Source organism: Dipodomys ordii, unplaced genomic scaffold (assembly GCF_000151885.1).
Source record: "Dipodomys ordii isolate 6190 unplaced genomic scaffold, Dord_2.0 Scaffold59, whole genome shotgun sequence".
NCBI lineage: Eukaryota > Metazoa > Chordata > Mammalia > Rodentia > Heteromyidae > Dipodomys > Dipodomys ordii.
Window position 1 is genome coordinate 2,911,392 of NW_012267275.1, and position 22,455 is coordinate 2,933,846.

At 34.6% G+C, this 22,455-nt stretch overlaps 1 protein-coding gene across 5 annotated transcripts in view; it reads right to left on the minus strand.

Moving 5' to 3' along the window:
• Ttc37 (tetratricopeptide repeat domain 37) overlaps positions 1-22,455 on the minus strand; it is an 87,668-nt gene that overhangs the window by 22,589 nt on the left and 42,624 nt on the right. For all 5 annotated transcript variants that reach the window (XM_013022068.1, XM_013022067.1, XM_013022071.1 and 2 more), the window contains exons 27-36: positions 21,775-21,868; positions 19,096-19,173; positions 17,111-17,235; positions 16,158-16,281; positions 12,619-12,840; positions 11,517-11,589; positions 10,850-10,903; positions 10,607-10,718; positions 5,811-5,939; positions 1,608-1,729 (exon numbers count right to left, since the gene is read on the minus strand). In XM_013022068.1, the coding sequence (XP_012877522.1) occupies positions 1,608-1,729; positions 5,811-5,939; positions 10,607-10,718; positions 10,850-10,903; positions 11,517-11,589; positions 12,619-12,840; positions 16,158-16,281; positions 17,111-17,235; positions 19,096-19,173; positions 21,775-21,868 (1,133 nt within the window). The remainder of the gene's footprint in view (positions 1-1,607; positions 1,730-5,810; positions 5,940-10,606; positions 10,719-10,849; positions 10,904-11,516; positions 11,590-12,618; positions 12,841-16,157; positions 16,282-17,110; positions 17,236-19,095; positions 19,174-21,774; positions 21,869-22,455) is intronic.

Consider the following 22,455-nt stretch of genomic DNA (forward strand, 5'->3'; position numbering starts at 1 on the left):
ACACACACACACACACACACATACCCCAAAATAATACTCTTTCTAGGAAAAAAAATTATAAGAAGACAACACAATCTCCCAGTACTTATAAAACATATGGTTACAGGAAAAGCCATGCTTAAAATTCTTTTTAAAGTATTTGTGAGTTTATAAAACTGATTCATTCAATAAATATTTATTGACTCATTTAATGTAATTTTCCCAACTCTTTCCATAGCTTTACAAATGTACAACATCATTTTAATGCATAAGTAAAATTCTATTATACATATATATCACAAGATCAAGAATATATCAAGATCAAGATATATAGATATCTATATATCTACACATCTATATGTCACATTCTTAATCCATTTGTCCACTGAGTGGCATCTAAGCTGATTCCATACCTTGGCTATTGTGCTAGTGGCTTTACTGTATCTTACTAGAGTAGTTAATTCTATGTTAAACTTTTTGAGTAACTTCTACACTGCTTTCCAGAGTGGTTTGACAAGTTTACATTCCTACCAGCCATGTATTAGGGTTCCCTTTTGGCTGTATCCTTGCCAGCATCTGTTATTGTTTGTTTTCTTGATAGTGGCCACTCTAACTGGGGTGAAGTAGAATCTCAGTGTTGTTTTGATTTGCATTTCCTTTATGGTTGGAGATGTTAAGCATTTCTTCATGGACATTTTTACTACTTATTCTAAGACTCTCTCTAGCTCATTATGTTAAGTGAAGTAAGTCAGTCCCAGAGAGACCGAAGATCCATGGTTTCCTTTATATATGGAAGCTTGATTTACCTTACAAACTTGTAAGCAAATATATAGGGTGGTATATAAGTGTATTCCAATGTATTAACTGAAATACAGTAGGTTCAAGGGGGGTCTCAAATAGTGTGATTCCTTAGAAAGCCAAAATCAAAGTTCAGTAAAGTAAAACACCAGGAAGCAAGTACTTGGAAGGCGTGGGTGAAGTCAAAGGGAAAGGGATGAACAAATGATGAGAAGACAGGGAGAATACAGTCCAAGAATCCAATATAAATCCTAGAAATTTAAAAAGGGTGATAGAAAGAGTGAGTAGGGAAGGGATAGATGAAGATGTTGAAAGGGGTGACAATGATCAAGATATATTGTATTCAGAAACTTCTTTGTAAAAATGGCAACTCCTTCATACAACTTAAAAGATAAAGAGTTTGAATGCTGAGAGACAATCAAGTTTTGTAACTCTATCCATTTCTGTCAGCTCCTACATTAATTTCCCTTCTTTTTTTTTTAACTGTATTTTTTTTGTCTTTTCTTTTTTGGTACTGGGGATCGAACCCAGGACGTTGCACTTGCTAGGCAAGCGCTTTGCCACTGAGCTACATCCCAGCCCTAATTTCCCTTCTAAAAGCTTTTACTTTCCATTTGTAAAAATGCTCATCATAAATACCTACATCATAGGATATATGAAATTCAAATATACAATACTAAACACACTAATTTGTAGTAAATAATAAATGTTGGCTGCTATCATAATCACCAACACCACCACATATTAGGTAAGATAAAAATCCATGAATTTCATGGAGTATAATTATAATAATAGAACTACAGAATTCTTGTATAGTTCTGTAACAATACCTTTGTACATAGAGATTCAGCTTCAGATATTCTTCCTGTGTCCATGAGACCAGTGACAGCTTGTAAAAGAGACCATTTTTCAAGACATTGGTTGTAATTTTCAAGAAATTCTTTGTCTTTAACTGTAAACAAATAATGTCAATATTACTTTCTTTTGATTTAAATACAGCCTAAGAAGGATAATTAGTTCCTTAAAAATATTAAAATTAGCCAGGTGACAGTAGCTCATGCCTATAATCCTAGCTACTCAGGAGACTGAGATCTGAGGATCATGGTTCAAAGCCAGCCCAGGCAGGAAAGTCTGTGACACTCATCTCCAATTAACCACCTGGAAACTGAAAGTGGCACTGTGGCTCAAAGTGGTAGAGCACTAGCTTTGAGCTGAAGAGCTGAGGGACAGCGCCCAGGCCCAGAGTTCAAGCACCATGACCAAAAACAAAAAGTTTAAATTAGACTTCTCATGCATATACATTTGTTAAATAAAGTATCTTGCTCTGCAGTCTAGGCCAGACTCGAATTTGTGATCCTCCTGACTCAATCTCTTGAGATGGAACTGAAGTGTGTGACCATGCCTGGATCTTGCATATATATGTTTTTAAACTTACAAGTACTATTAGAATACCATAGACTTGCCATGAAACAGGTTTCTGAAAAGTTTCATGGCAAAGTACTTACAGTTAAATAATTTAATACCTCATATACTTGTGATTTAATTTTATTTATTATTGTAAAGGTGATGCACAGAGGAGTTACAGTTACATAAGTAAGATAATGAGTGCATTTCTTTTAGAGCAGTGTTACCCCCCTCCCTCGTTTAATACCATTTTCCCTACTGGCTACTCTCCTCCCCACAAGTTGTAAAGTTCATCTCCAGCAGTGTCTAGTGAGTATCGCTGCTGCATTGATTCACCCTTTGTTGCACTGTTTCTGTGATTCCCTTTCCCTTCCCCAAGTAAGATAAACTTATATACAAGACAAAGGGTACAAAAATCAAAAACAGTGACTATGGGGAATAAACCAGGAGAAAAAAATGAAATACAAAGAAATAACTAGAAACTGAAGAAAACCAAAACAACTACCAAAAAACCCAACCCTCTTGTTTCCATATCATGGAGATAATTTCAATGAACATCCTTTTATGTGGTCATATGTACACAGTTATTGGGCTACTGTGAGCCTCTGCTAGGACTAGCCTAGATATATACTAGTATATATCCTAATATATATCCTAGATATATACTAATTATTACAAATGAGGGAAACCATGGAGCCTATGTGTCTTTGGTTCTGTTTCTTTGGCTTACTTTACTTAATATGATTTTTTTCCAAGTCTTTCCATTTCCTTATGAATGGGGTGACATCATTCTTTCTGATGGAAGCATATAATTCCATTGTATATACATATGGTTTATGTTTTAAAAAATTACTATGTACAGGAACAATGAAAACAGTTCACTGAAAATGTTCACATTTTAATTGAAGTAAATATGTCGTAGGAATTGAAACTATACAATATGAAGAGTTCTACCTTTCTACAGGAGTAAATCATCACCATAATCACAGTAATGAGCAAACATTATTATCAAGTTCCCTCCTACTCTCTATAGTCACTTTTCACAGTACCCAATCCTCCTTGCTCACTGTCCTCCAGTAACACCTAGTCATTTTAAATCATAATAATCTGACTTCCTTTGTTTTTTCTATTTATTTATTTTTGTCATACCAGTATCTGAACACAGCGTCTTGCACTTGATAGGCAAGCACTCTTAGTGTTGAGCCATGCTTCTAGTTCATTTTTATGTGCTGGTTATTTCTAAGATAGGGTCTTGCTTCCAGGAACATGCCTATTTTAGGTTTCCTTTATAACTAGAATCACAGGTATGCATCACTGGGCCAAGTTCTAGGTTGAGAAGTGGTCTCAAGAACTCTGCCTGAGCTGACCTTTAACTTTGATCCTCTCAAACTCTCCCTATCAAGTAGTTAGGATTAGAGGCTATTGAGGATTATAAGCTACTGACACCCACTTGCTGTTTCCTATAATTTCAAATAAATGAAACCATATAAAACTTTTTTGGTATCTTCCACACAGATTAACATGGTGAATTGTACTTATTTTAAAATTTCTAGGACAAATATTACTTGATCATAATTATCTCTCTTATAAACTCTTGGGTTTAAATTGATAAGTTTTGTTATGACTTTCTCTATCTATGTTTATGAACAACAGTGATCTGTACTTTTCTTGTCATGTCTTTATTCAGATTTAGGGGAGAGAGTAATGCTAGTGGTCACATAGATGATGTTAGAGTTACTATCTCTGATTTTCTGGAAGGATTTGTATAAAATTGGGATCATTTCCTTCTTAAATGTTTGGCAGAATTCATCAGTAAAGTATTTGAGTTTCCATATATTGGAAATTTTTTCCATTATTTTTCTGTTAAGTATTTCTAATTTAATAGAATTGATAAAAAAGCATACTTTCCTTTCTTTTATGTATTTAAATAGTTATTCATTATATACTTGAAATGTATGACCTATGTGTCAATTAGATCAAGTTAGTTGATAAAGTTTTTCAAGACTTTATTATATCTTTGCTGATTTCTGTCCAAAAATAATTGTTCTATCAATTGCTAGTCAGTACAGAACACTGCTCTTTGAGAGTGGGGGAATAAATAAGCTCTATAACTGAAGGACTCCTTGTCAGAGTTTACAGCATTATTTTTGTGTTTTTAACATTCATTGTAAGAAAAAATCTGTAATTTACTTCTGAATACTATACTCAAAAGGAAACTGCAAACACATAGTGAATACAACTAGTCTTACACAGCTTCTTCATGGAGTAAGAGAAATACTCAACTCATAATGTTCTATTGTGAAAACACATTATTCATGAAGTGGTAAACAGTTATTTGAAAGTGAGTATATACTGGTTGTAAAAGTATACAGCATATTTGAGGGAAAAAACTAAGAAAATAAAAATGAAGTATAACCAATTACTAACAAAGGAGAAAAAATAAAATCTTAAAAAATGCAAAATTAAAACCATAAAAAAAATAAAAGACAAAAATAGGAACAAACATCAAATAGAAACAGTAAACTATATGGTAGAGGTTAATGAAACTGTATCAATAATCACTGAATGTTTATAGCCTAAAAGCATCAATTAAGGAGTTTCCCAGTGGATCAAAACCAAAAATAGGTTGGGCTTGGCTTAAAACTAACATTTTTTTAAAAAAATTCTGTTTTCTTGCTACTTAAGTTCATCTTATTACAATATTTGCCACTAAAAAAGCACCTACTTTTTTTTTTTTTTTTGTCCGGTCGTGGGGCCTGAACTCTGGGCCTGGGCAATGTCCCTCAGCTCTTCAGCTCAAGACTAGCACTCTACCACTTGAACCACAGTGCCACTTCTGGCTTTTTTCTTTTTGCTGAGGAATGTGGTGCTGAGGAATCAAACCCAGGGCCTCATGCATGCAAGGCAAGCGCTCTACCACTAAGCCACCTTCGCAGCCCCCAGCACCTACCTTTTAAAAACTGTCTTGATAGTCCATAAAAAAATAGGGAATAGCAAATTTTAACATTTACTAAAAAAATAATTATCTAAAATTAATGAAAAATTCTGTCCCCAAAGTACACTAAAAATATTTATGATACTAAATACAGATCACTTTTCAGTGAAGATATTTAAGAATGTATAGGACAGTGTTGAATAGTGTAATTATATTAGCAGCTATTTTGGTCAAGATTTCCAGAAGAATCACAGGATAATTGCAATGCTGGTTTCAGTAAAGGATTTTCAGGTCGCCTCAATCCCTAAACACTGGTCAAGTCTCAAAGCACATAAATCCATAAAACAAAGATTTCAACTCACAGTATCCGCTGGACTTTTTAAGCAATATGGAAAATATTTATATATATATATATATATATATATATGTATCTATATACATATATATATGTATATATATATATATGTATATATATACATATATATGAACAGAAATGTGATAAGATATATATATATATATATGTATCTATATACATATATATATATATATCTTATCACATTTCTGTTCAGCTATACAACTATGGATTCTATAAGAAATGCATTATTAAAGCAATATGTGCTGAAATTGGTTGTTTCTGATTTAATCATTTGAAGAGCCGATATAAATCATGTATAAAAATGCTTTTAAAACTTACTTGAAGCAGAAACAGCAGAGAACAATGCCAAGTATAAATCCATCCTCTTTGGCTGAGTGTTGTTGACTAGAGCTAGTTTGTCATCAGCATGACAGGCTGCCATCAGCCCAGCCCAGACAGCAGGGTCACCTAAATACAATAAATAATAAAACAGAGTTAGAAGGCTGGTTAATATCAACATGTTGCTGCAAAGTTATGAAAAATGAGAGTTTAAAAGTATTCTCCCTAAATAAAACCCAATTGAATCTCTAGAAATTTTTCATTTTCTTAAAGCAAGCTAATTGTTTTCAGAAGACACATTCCATGAGAAGTATTCTGTTAAACTCTTCTTCACTGCCTGGTTAAATTTGTTTCCTACATTCTGTACTACTGTGGAAAGACCAACGTCAGTCTCTTTCACTTGTCCTCAAAGATCAGTCTCAAACAGACACTGAGTTTTCTATTATTAAAGACTCAATTGTAGAATAAACAAGACAATGTAATTACTGCATTCTTAAGAAAAATATAAGTCAAAGGAAAAACTTATCATATTATTCACTATGTAATAGAAAAGCCTGAAAGTCACTTCATCATTCCAGATGAGGTGGTACATATATGATTTCCATACATCCATTTGATTCTTCCTCAACACCCGGGCAGCAGCTTCAGGTGACAGAAGAAGCTGGAGAGTCAGTTGAAGAGGTAACACAATAAAAAAATATTAGGTGTATAATTCTTTTAAAGGAAGTTACTTGTATAAAGAAGCCAGCAAAGTACTTGCAGTTAGAAATTGTATCTAAGTATCAATCTATCTATTTATATATCTGATGTTTTGTTATTAATCTTATTTTACAGTTTAATTCAATAATTAGTATTTTAGTCTTGTTATCCCTAACAAACAAAAGGATTTAAAAATCATACAAGGGAATGCTAGTTAGCAATATAGCCATATAACCACTTCTTAGCTTCAATATTATATATTTTTCCGTCTGATATATCCAAATCAATAGTCCTATCAAATGTCTTTCACTTATAAATGATCAGTATTACTACTAATGGTATAGTAACACTTTTCTAGATGACTACATTAAGTAACATAAGACAATAACATTAAATAGCAAAGACCTTAAGCTTTATTATAGAGTTTAAAATGAATGGGGACCATCCCCTAGAATTCACAGCAAAGAGGCAGTCAAAATTTCAATATATATCCTACAAAATTAACAAGAGTGAGAGAAGGGGAAGGAAAGAGGAATGGTTGAGAATGTTGAAAGTGGTGACATTGATCAGGACACATTGTATGCATAAACTGCTTTGCTGAATGACAACTCCTTTGTACAACTTCTAAAAGATAATCAAAGTTTTTTGGGTTTTGTTTTTTTTAAGATCTAGTCTGGCTTCAGTGGCTCACACCTGTAATCCTCGCTACTCAGGAGGCTGAGATCTGAGGATCATGGTTCATAGCCAGCCCGGGTAGGAAAATCTGTGACAACCTTATCTCCAATAAACCACCAGAAAATCAGAAGTGGCACTGTGGCTCAAGCAGTAGAGCGCTTGCTGAAGAACTGAGGGAGCGCTCAGGCCCAGAGTTCAAGCCCCAAGGCTGACAAAAAAAAAAAAAAAAGATCTAATTATTATATCATGAAAAGAACATGACAACCTAAAACCTTGAGTTGGCATTGTGTAACAACTTTTCATTTGAGATCCAATTTTCTATACAACAAAACAACTGAAAAAGATGATAACTAAGGTCTAAAATATTATGATTATAGCTAATATATAGACAATTTCTGAGTATTGGCTTATTCCTAAGATTAAGTAGATAAACTTTGTGGGGCTCTTAAAATATTTTAAAGTTTAGATTTCTGATTAGGGACTAGGTTAGTAGTGGACATTAGCTGGCAGCAATATGTTCTGCGACAAAGTAAAAGAATGGCTGTTTTCATGAATCTTTCACAGGTAATCTGCTAACTAAATACCCATGAAATAAAGTGACTCCAGGGTAACATACAAACATATAAGCCCCAGGATAAACATATAAACAAAAATTTAAATATACTTTGCCAAAAAAAAATAAAATTAACTATTGATAGCACAGAAATATAAGTCTAACAGACTGATGCTTTTCTATTCAAGTATAAACTTTTTGTGTGTGTGAGAATACCGTACAGAGGAGTTACAATTACATGGGCAACATAACTAGTACATTGTTGCCTCCTCTTTGTTTTCCCTTCCCATACTCCCCCCCTCCCCCAACAGGATCCTTCCCCCCCCAACCAAAGTTGTAAAGTTCGTTTTTCGACATAATGACTTGTACATCTCATTGTTGCAATGGGTCCACCTGTATCCCTAGTTAAAGGATTTGTTTTTTCCCTTCCTCTCCACAAATTATATCAACATCAAATACAGTGAAAGCATGGGTTATACCGTGGGGGAGGGATATACAAAGCAACATAGAAATCATCTTATAAATATGTTAGAAGCAACTGCATGAAAGGGAAAACAAAAAACAAAAAAAACAATTTGAATACTTGTCTTGGGGTTCATTCCTCTAACATCAACTTATCTGACCTTTTCTGCTTGACTCAGACTATACTAGTTATTGCAAATAAGGGAAACCATGGGACCTATGTTTTTTTGGGCCTGGCTTACTTCACTTAATATAATTGAGATTATCTTTTAAATTCCTGAAAAGACACCTTAAAGGAGTACCTGTATCTGTTGAACTAAATACCTTCAAGGAATAGGTACACAGCCACTACTCTTAAGTATAGTTATATTCACCTCCCCTTGACTCTAAGGACCAGTCTCAAGCCCTCATTTTTACCACTTAGTGCCAGTTTTATGTACTTTTTCTTTTTTTAATACTTTTTTATTGTAAAAATAGTATAGAGGGATTATAGTTACTTGAGAAAGGTAATGAGTACATTTCCTATCGAGCATTGTTACCTCTTCCTTTGATGAATCTGCTTGAGTACATACTTTGCCAGATAAAATATAGGGGAAAAAATTCAGAAATCATGAGAAATGCCTTATTTGGGAAATCTCACCATTCTAAAGTTTTTCTCACTTATAAATCAAAGACTAATAAATCTTCTATTATTATGGATACATAAGGTTTTTCTGAGGGTAAGTCTATCTCATATTTATATGATGAAACTTATAAATTTATTAATATCTAATATAGAAAATGCAAATGTTTAGGTATGTTTCTATTCTGTCTATGCGAAAATGAAAAAAAAAGAATAAACAATAGGACGGGCACTGGTGGCTAACACCTGTAATACTAGCTACTCAGGGGCTGAGATCTGAGGATCACCCTTCAAAGCTAGCCCGCAACAAAGTCTGTAAGACTCTTATCTCCAATTAACCACCAGAAAACCAGAAGTGGAGCTGTGGCTGAAAGTGGTAGAGGACTAGCCTTGACCTGAAGAGCTCGGGTATAGCGCCTAGGCCCAGAGTTCAAGGACCGTAATTGACCAAAAAATAAATAAATAAATAAACAATAGAGTATTGCTTTGTTTTATAATTCCCAAAAAACTAGATATTTTTCACCTTAATTAGGATTATTACAATTTACTGTGAAGAAAACACTGAACTTGCTCTGTGTTCTATCTGCTTCCAAATAGTGCCTGGTCAAACAATAACATACTGAATGAGCAAATGTCTAAAATACTCCGATAATATAAATTATTTTACACTACAGTTCATATTTAAGACAATGTTATCTAAAAATTCTCCTATGGTACAACACTACTAGACATTTCAGTCTTCTAAGGCATTTTTCCACTAGTGGCAACATAGAAATATGCTTGAGCCATAATTACCAATTTTACTTTACTTTTGTGATCAACATACATAAGCATACAAAGACACAGCTATCTAGAACAAACAGCTAAGATGAGAGGAGGCCATGATCTTGGCATTTCTAACAGTCATTATACAAGACATGCACCCAACTTTCGTTAAGTTAACTACTCATAAAAATAAATGAAACTGGGCTGGAAAGATGGCTCAGTGGTTGAGCGCTTGCCTTGCATGCATGAGGCCCTGGGTTTGGTTCCTCAGCACCACATAAACAAAAAGAAAAAAGCCGGAAGTGGCGCTATGGCTCAAGTGGTAGAACGCTAGCCTTGAGCTGAAGAGCTGAAGGACAGCGCCCAAGCCCAGAGTTCAGGCCCCACAACCGGACCCAAAAGAAAAAAAATAAATAAATGAAACTAACGTAGTAAGTATAGGTAAACTATTGACAGATGAAAAACCGAAAATAAAACTACTTCCTAAAAATATATAATGTAGATATTGCTGGGTGCTGGTGGCTCACAACTGTAATCCTACTCAGGAGGCTGGGATCTGAGGATCACGGTTCAAAGCCAGTCAGAGCAGGAAAATCCATGAGACTCTTATCTCCAATAAATCACCAGAAAACCAGAAGTGGTGCTGTGGCACAAGTGATAGAGAACTCTCCTTGAGCTGAAGAGCACAGGACAGTGCCCAGGCCCACAGTTCAAGCCCCATGTCCACCAACAATTTAAAAAATAATAATAATAATATATATATATATATATATAATGTAGATATTCAGTAACAAAAAAGTAAGTAGACATCTGTAGGTAGGCATTTCCCTGAGCCTGTTTCAATAATTATCTCTTATTTATCAGCTGCCACATGCAGATAAATAATAGGCAAAACTTAAAAAAAATATTTTAAAATTCCTTTGTGTCTTACTTCATGTAAATTCAAACTTTGCGCTCTTCTAAGTCACAATCCAAGATTCATAGAATGGGAATTAATAAAATAGATTATATTATAGTCACCTGGAGAAAGGAAAGCTGCCTTCTGAATGGTCTTCAGTGCAATATTTTTTTTATCTTCTCCTGTACTGCTTCCCATTGCCAACTGATTTACTGCAGTGTACAACAATGCCTTCTAAAGAAGAGAAGAAAAAGTATCAACCAATTCTCTTTACTGCTCCCTGTATTTTTAAACTAAAAGAACTGTATTCATTATTCATTAATATTACTTAAATAACTGTTTCCTTTGTACTAGAACAAACTAACCTTTCCATGATTTGAGTCCAAAATATGAGCCACATTTCCTGCTATAACACCTCCCTATAATAGAAAATATTATTAGAGAAATGTCTTACCATCTTATTTTTAAGCTTTTAAATAAAATTATCTTTTGGAATTGAGAAAACATAATAGTTGATGCCTCTTATAAATGTCATCTACTCACACAGACATTAACATAATCTATGTGTTGGAAAAAGTTTACTTCTTTTTTTTTTTGTCGGTCATGGGGCTTGAACTCGGCCTGGGCGCTATCCCTCAGCTCTTCAGCTGAAGGGCTAGCACTCTATCACTGGAGCCACTTCTAGTTTTCTGAGTGGTTTATTGAAGATAAAGAGTCTCACGGACTTTCCTGCCTGGGCTGGCTTTGAACTGTGATCCTCAGATCTCAGCCTCCTGAGTAGCTAGGATTACAGGCATGAGCCACCAGCGGCCAGCTCTACTTCTTTGTAACTCCACAAAACCCAAGACAATACAATAATATGTGCATGTAACTCAGTATAGTACTTGTGTAAATAATGGATAATCTGGCTACATGGCAAAATTCCTTTCACTGTATTTATTATTTCTAAAAAAATTGCTACAATTTAAAATTATAGTAATCTTATTACTGTAGTTATTTTATTGTTTCTCTAGAATTTAGAAATTTTCTTGCCTTTGCATTTCGTTGAGCATACTGAGCAACAACTCGGGACAACAAAGACCAAAGAGCAGGGTCAGCTGGGTTACTAAGGAGACAATGAAAAGAACTGGGTTTAGAGATGAGATAATTTAAGCACAAAAATACAAGCAATTATTTTTATGCTTAAAATCTTCTACACATTTAAGACATGTTTACTTATGTTACTTACATATGTTTGACTGAAAGGGTCTTAAGTTTTAGAAAACCAATATATGCTAACCATTCTAATTCAAACACAAAGGGAAAATCAACAATGCAATAATCACAAAACCTCAAGACAAGTTAGGGAAATGTAATAGACTAGTCAAGGAAGCACAAAGAGATTAAAAATTATGGGATAAATCATGTTATACAGAAGGAAGAGGTACTCTAATGGAAATGATATCATAAGGAATAAGCTTTATATTAAAATAACCACTTTTTTTTCTGTGACAATACTTTACAGAGGGGTTACAATTACATGGGCAAGATAATGAGTACATTTCTTATCAAGCATTGTAGCCTCCTCCTTTGTTTCCCCTTTCCATCCTCCCCACTTCCCCTCCCCAACCAAAGTTGTAAAGTTCATTTTGACATAACGACTTGTACATCTCATTGTTGCAATGGGTCCACCTGTATAATAACCAACTTTAAAAAATATAACTAGTCAGCAAAAAAGTATGAAGAAGAAACTATATTAAATCTTGTAAATACCAAGACACAATATAATGAAAATAGAATAACCAGTGCTGTTAATGAGAACTATTTCCCAAATTTTGAAAGCATTAGTGAATATTTAAGTAGCTAAAAAATTCCTAAAACCATCAGTCTTGTCTCTATCTGACAACATGTGGATAGTATTACGAACTTAGGGGTTAGGGGCTTTTACATCAAAACAAGGCCTTTGCCTGAGTAAAAGCCAAATTCATCAGATGAATTTAAAAAAAAAATCCTTAACAAGCAAAGTAACAGGCAAAGTCAGTTGCCTAATCCATAAAACTAAAGTGTATATATTTTAAGTCTTCATAAAGCCCAATATGAAAACATAAGCACTTCAAATAGAATTAGGCTCCAAGCTCAAGGGTACAGAGATTACCTGTGGACAGCTTTTGAAGTTTGTCTTTGTACTGCTACATTGCGGCCCTGGAGTGCATAAATTGCTGAAGTAAGAAGACATCTCTGATAATCACTACTTTTGTGTTTGACATGCTTCAGTAACTCATTAAGTGCTGCTTTGGACAATGTAGCATCTTGCATTGCCAACCCTAGGGCACACAGGGTTTGAAGGCTTTCTGTAGTTGGTTCCTTTAAAATAGAGCTGCAAATACATTTAAAATCGCCTAGTTAGCCATCTGAGGTCTGGCTATTAAACAATATTTAATACAAAAAGCAACTTACAGAGATTCACCAAACTAAGCTTGATTTAAGGCCAATGTAGAATCAAATTTCCTGGGTTTTAGCAATGTTTCTTTCTTTCACTTTTTTGGGGGAAGGGTACTAGGATTTGAACCCAGCACCATATGCTTCCAAGCAGGTACTCTACCACTTGAGCCACATCCCCACTCCTAAAGAGACAGCAATTTTTTCTGATTGAAGTAAAATGCTAACAACAACATCCAGATATCTTTCTGATTATTATATCTAAGTTTTTAGAAACAAATATTAATCAGTCTCTGAGTTTCAGTTCTGGTTAAATGATCAAAACAATTGGTAAAATGTTCAGCTTTAATAAAATGTTACATGGAAGGTCAGAATGCAGTAATGTCTTATCACAGGTTTACAACACATAGTTTTAACCAAGTCTTATTAGCAAATAGACAGAAGAATAAAAATAATTTCAAAAACAAACATTTTAAATTGTTATATATGTTATATTGTGTTATATATGTATAAATATGTTATACAGTTCAGTGGATGCAGATTCTGTCAGTCCTTGTGTTATATCCGTGGTGTTCAAACTGTGCGATTTAATATTTCCCTACCTTTAATTTTGTGAAAATATGCCTTCCACAAAGTAAACAGTGCCAAAACAAGCAACTTAAAATTTAATGTACTTAATATAAAAGATAAAGTGAAAATTTTAGATTTGTTGAAAGGTGGTATGTCTCTAGCAGAAGTCTCCCTGATTGTACCAAAACAGTAATTTATAGCTGTACTGTGAAATATGGAGTTGTGGAAAAGCACTATCATACACAGTGAAACTAGTGATTAGGCAAAACTCCAAATACTGAATTTTAGAACAATAAGAGAAATTTTTAGCCCTTCAGCAGTGCTAAAAGACAAAGAGAAAGTCTAAGTGACATTCCTAAGCACCATGTAAACTTTTTAAAGAAACAAGAGACCTGACATCCACACAGAGCTAGCACTGGAGAAAAAGTTCCCTAAACTTACTGGTAAATTTATGTGGTACCGTAACAACTGAGAAATACCTCAAGGGTCCTATCTTTTACTGCTTAAAAAATCAGAAGCCACTATCTTTTTATATTTCCAAGGCTCAATACCTCTTCACTGCACTGGTTCAGAAGACAGCCATCTAGAGAGAGACTGTACCCACAGGGAAATGACTGTGACTTTGATACAGTTCACAGAGAAATTTATGCTGTGGGAGCAGCTGGTGGTCTCCATTTAAAACTGGGGGGCGAGGGGCACGGTTAGAACTCTGTCCCTGTGTAGAGAAGTGAGACCAGGTCTGTAGACTTGGCAAGGCTGGGTCTGAGATCATGTGGTGGGGCTGGCAGATCCCTCAGTTCCCACAGTTCACCATCCAACACAGACTTTATTCGTTCAGTGGCTTCCGTGCTCAGCAGCACAGAGGGGTATGATGCTGCTACTTGGACATTTGCTACACCTAAGGGTGAGGGCACTGATAAAGGGTCTTCAGGAGGAAGGGAACATTCACGCGATTGGTTCACAAGATCATTCATGTAGAAGAGCATGGACGGGAATCCAGCCATCACAGTGTATCAATGTGTGCACATGAGCCCACTAAAATGAATACAGTTCTGCATTTACAGGGCAGGGTAAAAGCTCTTCCTCCATACTATCCTATCTACTTTGGACCATTTAATGTGAACTGAGAAGAAACACATCTGAATTACCTGAGGTCTACTACCCCTGCTCCCGTATCACATAGGCTCCCAAATTGGAAACACTGGAAAGAAGCATCTCCATTTCAAACACCCACAGCAAAGAAGAATTTTTGACCTTTTGTTCTCTTCCTAAACTATTTTTTGTGTTCATTTAAGTATAATTACTGAATTGGATCTGTCTCTCTTCTCATTTATATTTTTTATATAAATTTTACTTTAAAAATATACATCTTTTTTCTGTATATATTTTATTCTAAAAATACTGTACAGAGGGGTTACAGTTACATGAATAAGGTAAATGAGTAAATTTCCTATTGAGCCTTGTTACCGCCTCCTTTTTTTCCCTCAAAAATGTATGTCCTTTTAGTCTACTCTATATTATCTCTCCTTTTTTTTCTAGATACTTGGATTGTTGTTTTTTATTATCCTTTTTATCTTCAAGGAGTTGAACAAAGGAGTTTTCTACAAATCAATTTATATAAGTACAATGCATCTTGAAACATGTCAATGCTTCATCATTTCCTCCCTTTCTTCCCAATCTTTCCCCTCAATTTTCTTCATTTTGTAGAATATGCATTGAATATTGTGACTGCATCACACGCCCCTTCTTCCTTTCTTCATTCATCTATCTTCCTCCCTTTCAAGTACTAGTTTCTTGGACTGTTAGATTGTTAGTTTTTCAAAGGAATTATATCATTTGAATTCTTCCCTGTAAATACTATAGTTCAGTTAATATATTTGTGTACACTTGAATACAACTGCGTATGTGTTTACTCATTCATTTATAAATTAGTTCTAGCTTCCACATAGGAGTACTCAAAACAACCAGAAAAAAAATGACAAGAATATATCTTTTTAAAATAACCTTGAAAAAAGTAAGAATAAATTTAAATATAAATGCTCTTAATTCTCCAATAAGGAAAAGGGATGAGGAGAAGGAAGAGAAGGGAGTGGGGCGGGGGGGGGAGGGGGGAGGAGGAGGAGGAAGAGGAAGAGGAGGAGACTGAGGAAGGCTTGCTATAGTGGTTTCATACCTGTAATCCTAGCTACTGGGAGGTAGAGATAGGAGGATTGTGGTTCAAGACCAGTCTGGGCAAAAGTTAGCAAGACTTCATCTGGGAAGCAAAGCAAAAAGAGTCGGAAGCCTAGCTCTGTGGCAGAACATTTGTCTAGCAAGAACAGATTCTGAGTTCAAAGAAGAGGAGGAAAATAATCTCTTGGGGAATAATGAGACACCAAACTATAAAGTTACAATTGTCTTCATTAAGAGTTTAAAAGCCTATTACATACAATAATCAATTAATCTTGAAATAATAATACAAACAGAGGAGAGGATGGTTTTGAAAGGTTTGATAGCTCCAGAGATGAAAATTTAAGTCAAAATCTTTAGCACCACTTGTAATTGTCAATTCGGAACCAAGGTGGTCCAATCTCTTTTGTTCACCCAAGTTTTGTAAAATATTAAGAATTTCACTTAAATGTTCCATACCTTAACCCAAATATTTAAGTATTTGTCCATGTTAAATGTGAAGTCAATTATACATACCACTTGAATAGCAGTGACTTGGCTACATCCATTTTCCCTTGTTTATATTCTGTTATTGCTAGAGCTGTCAAGATATGGGCTTTGTCTTGCTCTGATTCAACAACAGACAAGGCTCTTTCATAGGCTATTATATTGAATTGGAAACAAGCAAACAAACAGAAATATATACATATAAGTAATTCTGATTGACAAAGTGTGTCATTTTTTTCCTTTTCTAATTTTATTTATCAAAACGATTTATATAAAATTACATCTTATTGTTCCCTATTGTCAAGTAGATGGCATAAAAATTTATAATTAACAATCTACTTTGATTTAGCTATTTAAAGATAATTCTGGGGTGTCATTAAGATTGTTATGGGACAATCTCTACCTTCTACATCCAGAATTTATAGGCAAGGTAACCTTGAGTCATTGTTTTTTAAGTGCCATCTGTGGCCAGAAATGGAGACCTGAAGACACTGAAGAAATATCAAAGCACCCAGTGCAGAGCAAGAAACTTCACCAGGCAGAAGACACTTTAAATTAGCTACCCACACACAAAATCATATATATAAAAATTTACTTATCTAACATAGTTGGAGAAACCAAAACCTAACAATGGTTGAAGTCTTCATTTACAGAAAATTTCATTTGAGCAGTACAGAGTAGTAATCGTCTCTTTTCAAATGCTAATTCATGTATCTACTATAAATGATCTTAGGGTTCAGTTTGACTATCTGCAAAATAAATATTTGGTCCATAGCACTACTGTAAGGACTATGTGCTACCAAACATATTAAATAAAGTTAACAAGTACCTATTACAGCTCCAACTCCCAGTAAGATTTTAATAAACATGTTACCCCTAACACCAACTCAGCACTATACCTTTTTATACGTAAGCTCATTATGATGAAACTCTACTCAGCTCTGTAAAAGATGTACCTTTTAGCTTCAAGTAATATACTTTACCTTTATTGCTCTCTTTATATAGTCCTTTCATGAACAAGGCTAATGCAAAACCTATGATATCTTCTAAGTCTTTAAGGGGTGTTGACTTAAAAGCTTGGATAGCTTTATCATATTCACCAATGGAACTGAAAAGCAAAACACAACTTACTTTTAATCTTGAAAATCATTTGGGCTAGTATCAGAATATAGAGACTACATTAAAGGCCTATTTAAAAGTTCACATTCACTTTCTTTTTAAATAATGCAATTCAATATGATGTAACCTATTAATGCCAAAGTTGTTGAAAAATCTTATAATAGAAAACATGTCAAAAATAGGATCCACTAGATATGAATAGAATAACACTTGCTTCTTTTGAATTCCACATGAAAATGGCCAGTTCTGCTAAATTAGTGTCTTTTCTAAAAACCAAACTTTAACCAAATTTCAAGTTATAAGAATGATTTCAAGCTGACCTTTATAGAAAATTCTAATTTTTTAAGCATAGTACATTAGTTAAATATTGCCCTCTGAGGATGATACTAAGATATTTAACAGCTTAATGTCATAAAATGCCTAATTAGAATCAAACTTGTTGTTCAATGAACTATTTATCTGCACATTAATTTGTCTAGGAACACATATATACCCAATGAAATTCCATAAAACTATATGTCATCTTTTCTGTTTAATAGTGAGACTATAAATTATAATATATACTAATGCATAGTACCAACTGATAACAAAATAACTTATTCAGCTTATTTCAAAATGAAATACGTGCCAGGTGCTGGTGGCTCATGCCTGTAATCCTAGTTACTCAGGAGGCTGAGATCTGAGGATCGTGATTCAAAAACAGGCAGGGCAGAAAAGTCTATAAGACTCACCATCTCCCATTAACAGCTAAAATGCAGGAGGTAAAACTGTGGCTCAAGTGGTAGAGCGCTAGCTTTGTGGAAAAAAAAGACTCAGGGAGAGAGAAGTTACATACATTATATAAGCTTAGCTGCTACCACCTAAGAATCTTAGTGATTTTTATTTCTTGTATTCATTACTATAATCTTTTTCCCCCACTTTTGGCAGTGTTTGGAGTTGAACTCAGGGCTTGGAACCTGCTAGCTGGGCCCATTATTACTGCAGCCATACCCCAGTTCTTTTTGCTTTGTTTTTTAAAAGGTTCATGAATTTTGTTTTGTCTGGGCCTGTGTGGACCACAGATCTTCCTAGTTACACTTCCCAAATAGTTTGGAGAACAAGTGTGTTCAATCACAGCCAGCTATTGATTGAGATGAGGTTTTGCTAACTTTTTGTCTAAACTGGCCTCAAATCTTGACCATTCCAATCTCTTCTTGATGTATGGCCCACATTATAGAAACCATTACATCCAGCCTTACAAAAGCTTCTTAATCTTAGATGACAAAAGTGGGAATTTAAAAGTCAGGCAAGCTTTGCTTCTTAAGTAATTTTATAAAGGTGAGAAAAACTTGTAAAATTATTCATCTCAAATTCTGGTAGCTAGTTTTACATGTGGACCATATACCTGGCTAAACAATTGGTTTGTAATCTTATTCATCCTTTTTTTTTTTTTGAGCCAACTCTTTAAGGAAAGGTATACAGCTCCCTTTCGATCCTCTCCATGAATGATTTCAAAGAAGTTCCTTGTCCCCAAATCTTCATTCCCAATTTAAGAATATACAGTAAATTAAAACACATACACATTCCAACTTTTCGATAACCAGGCTACTACTATTAAAGACAGAATCTATCCTTCCTCTAAATGTTGTCCAGAACACAAACCATCACTTGTAATTTTACTCCTTAGAAAACATCTGGGCTAGATATTAGCAGAGGGCAGGAAAGCATTAATTCAGCTTTGTTCTCTGGGAATCATGTATCGTACACATCTCACTGCTCTGGGCACTGGCCATCATCTCATAGTCCCACAGCTTTCCCAGAAAAAAAAGAAAAGTAGGTGCCCAGAATTAAGGGAGGAAAAAATGCTTACCACAATAATCTTCCATAATTTCTTACTGCAGCATGGTAAATATCTTGATCTTCTCCAGTCTGTAACAACAAAATTGCCCTTAAAAAAAGGACAAGATATTTTAAATCATCTATATGCAACAGCACTGCTTTGCTTTTCCCTCCTTATGTGAAAACTTATTTCTAATTTCTGTACTGACTTCTACTGATACTTTATTGTTACTTACACCACCTTATTTGTATTTTATTAAACTGATACTATGAAAGCATACTTATGTACTAATAGCTTTACATAAGAAGGCAGGAAATCAGGATTCTCATGCAACTCTTGAGCTACACATACATAAAAATGAGTGAGGACCATGAGTCAGGTAGTCTATCAGAAGCCCGCTAGACTTAGAACAAATATGCCAAAGGTGCCATGATATCTCTCCCTCTCTCTCTCTGTCTGAACTCAGGGTTTGAACTCAGGGCTTTACACTCACTCCCACCTGGGCTATACCATCACCTATTATGTATTTTTGTTGTTTGCTCTGGTTATTTTTGAGATAGAGTATCACGTTCTGCACAGGCAAGGCCAGGCTGTGATCCTCTGGATGTCAATATCCTACATAGCTGGAATGACAGTGCCTGGCTACTAGGTGATGAGGTGTCACACATTTTTGTCCGGATTGGTCTCAAACTGTAATCCTTTCAATCTTTGGTTCCTAGTAGCTAGTAATTATAGGTGGGCACCATCTTGCCCAGCTAATACATTTCGTGTGTGTGTGTGTGTGTGTGTGTGTGTGGTGTGTGTGTGTGTGTGTGTGTGTGTGTGTGCGTGCATGCCATTACACTGGTTGAACTGAGGGCCTCCCTATCTTGCTTTTGGTGGATATTCTACCACTTGAACCATTTTGCCACAGCCTGGCATTTTGCTGATTAGTTGAATGGAGTCTCACAAACTTTTCTGTTTAGGCTGACCAAGACTTTCAAGGTCTTGATTTCCTTAAGAGTAGAATTATAAATGTGAGCCATCAGCACCTAATTTCAACATATTTCCTTTTATGCTTAGTCAACTAAGGAAAAGGAGGGAAATGTATTAAAACCTAAAAGGAATTGGATATTTAGTAGAATTGGGGGGATTTTTTTTCCTTTTCTGTTTAAAGAGGATTTGCCAGGAAAAATAAAATCTGAGTAAGGCTTCTTATCCTCCTGACATTACATAAAGAACAAAATCCACAAGAAGCATGAAGTATTACAGAAATTAAAACTATTTCTGGCTGAATACATGAATATGGTTTCAAGCCTCAAGTACTACAAGGCCAAAACAGCAGTTAAAAATAGTGCCTAAGTGACTGTGGGAATACCACTAACGCCTAAAGAGTAGCCAGCATTAGATTCATCGTCTGTAACAATAGTATGCAGAGACATAGAAAATACTCTCAAGAGGCTTAGATTTCTCTCTTAAAAACCATGCTCATTGCTGCATTCTGTCATATTTATATGGTTTGTTTCTTGATAAGTTTATTGAGAATGAAAGAAGTAAAATTGCATACATCTTGAAAAACACCTTCTTGGTTATATAGCCTCCAGTACCATCTAGTGATTACTTCTTTGAATTACAGACAGATCCATAAAAAGATGTGGCAAAGTATTTGGGATGTCTCAGTTAAACCTAGCAAGACCTACAAATATTCACTTAGATTCGAAATAAAAATAACATGCCATACAGGCAGGTCAGGCAATCAGACTTTTTGAATTTTACAGTTACTAGTAAGATTAATAGTTTTTGTTGTTGTTGTTGTTTTCTGGTATGAGGGTTTGAACACAGGGCCTCAAGTACTTGTGGACTTTTCTGCCTGGTTAGCTTCAAATCGTAATCCTCCAGATTTCAGGCCTTATGGGTAGCTAGTTATACAGGCAAGAGACAATGGTATCTTGGCAAAATTTATTTTTCTATTCATTTATTCATCCATTTTCAGAGAACAAGAGTTTAACCTGATTTCATTGAGTGAAGTGGTTACTCACTCAAGTTGTCTAGCTCCTCTATTTCTTAAGTATGCCAAGGTGCTTCTGTTTGGAAGCACTTACTCTTGCTTGCTGTTCCTTCTCCTTATATGCTCTTGCCCAGATAACCAAATGGCTGGAGACCTTGATTCCTCCCAGTACACAATGACTCCTCAGTCCTCATAAACTTGCCTTCAAAGCCACTTCCTATTTCTGGACCTTCATTCTACTTTAATTCTTTCTTAATAATTATTATTAGCATCACAGTTATTTATTCTTGAGTAGCTCCTACCACCAGAAACTAAATTGTGAGTGTTAAGGACAAATATGGCACACAGAAGAGTCCAATAAATATTTGTTGAATTGGGTAAACATATAGCAGACACTAAAGTGATTCGAGCAAAAGCAAACAAGTAGAACAAAATGTCATTTTCTGTCTAGTTGAACACTCTATCTAACAAAGCTAGACAAAGTTTAGAGAATAGGGTTGGTTTGTGTCTCTCTTTTCCTTCATCCTTCCCTTTACCATAAGTAATAAGAACCAAAATACAGCTGAAAATTTGGGACTGCATCTTTTCATATCTTAAGATGTAATAAAAATACAAAATGAAGATCATGAAGCAAGTCAGAACACTGAGTACCTTTTCCAGAAGAATACAGAATATCTAAAAAGACTGACTAAATTACTGCACTGCAAATAAATGTAGCTTACCTTTGGTATGCTTCTGCTGCTTCCTTTTTCAGTTGTAGATGTTCATTTAAGTAACCCAACATTGTAAAAGCTGGAGCATAATTTTGAATTCTTTCTGTAAATCCAGAAATGTTTACTCTTTATGATATTCATACTTTCTATGTTCACGAAAGTATTAACTTCATTTCCATTTTTTCAGTATCTGAAATACCAGACTACTCACTGAGATCATTAGCACTACTAAGAACCATTGTCTAATTTTATCTTAAATATTCCAGTATCATTTTATAATATTACAAATTACTGAATATTACTGAATTACTATAATTATTACTATAACAATTACTGGATAGTTATATGTAACTTGTAGTTTTAGAGTTTAATTTTTTTCTCTACAGTATAATAATCTGAAAATATAACAAAACTACTAGCCATTTATAAGAAAATCCAATCAACAAACCTTATTGTGATTTAATTTAACAATAATTTCTCTTGGTTGTTCTGCTCCAGTCTGTACATGTTTTAAGGAAGAGAATTTCAATATTGTGTACCAGGAACAGAAGATGATTTGGGTACTTTCACTGATGTCAAAAAACATGTATTAACAAAGTATAATGTAAAAATGTATCTATGTAACTGGTTAGGTTATTAATCAAAGCATAAGGTGGAAACCAGATAATCCGTTATTCTTCCAAAATCCCT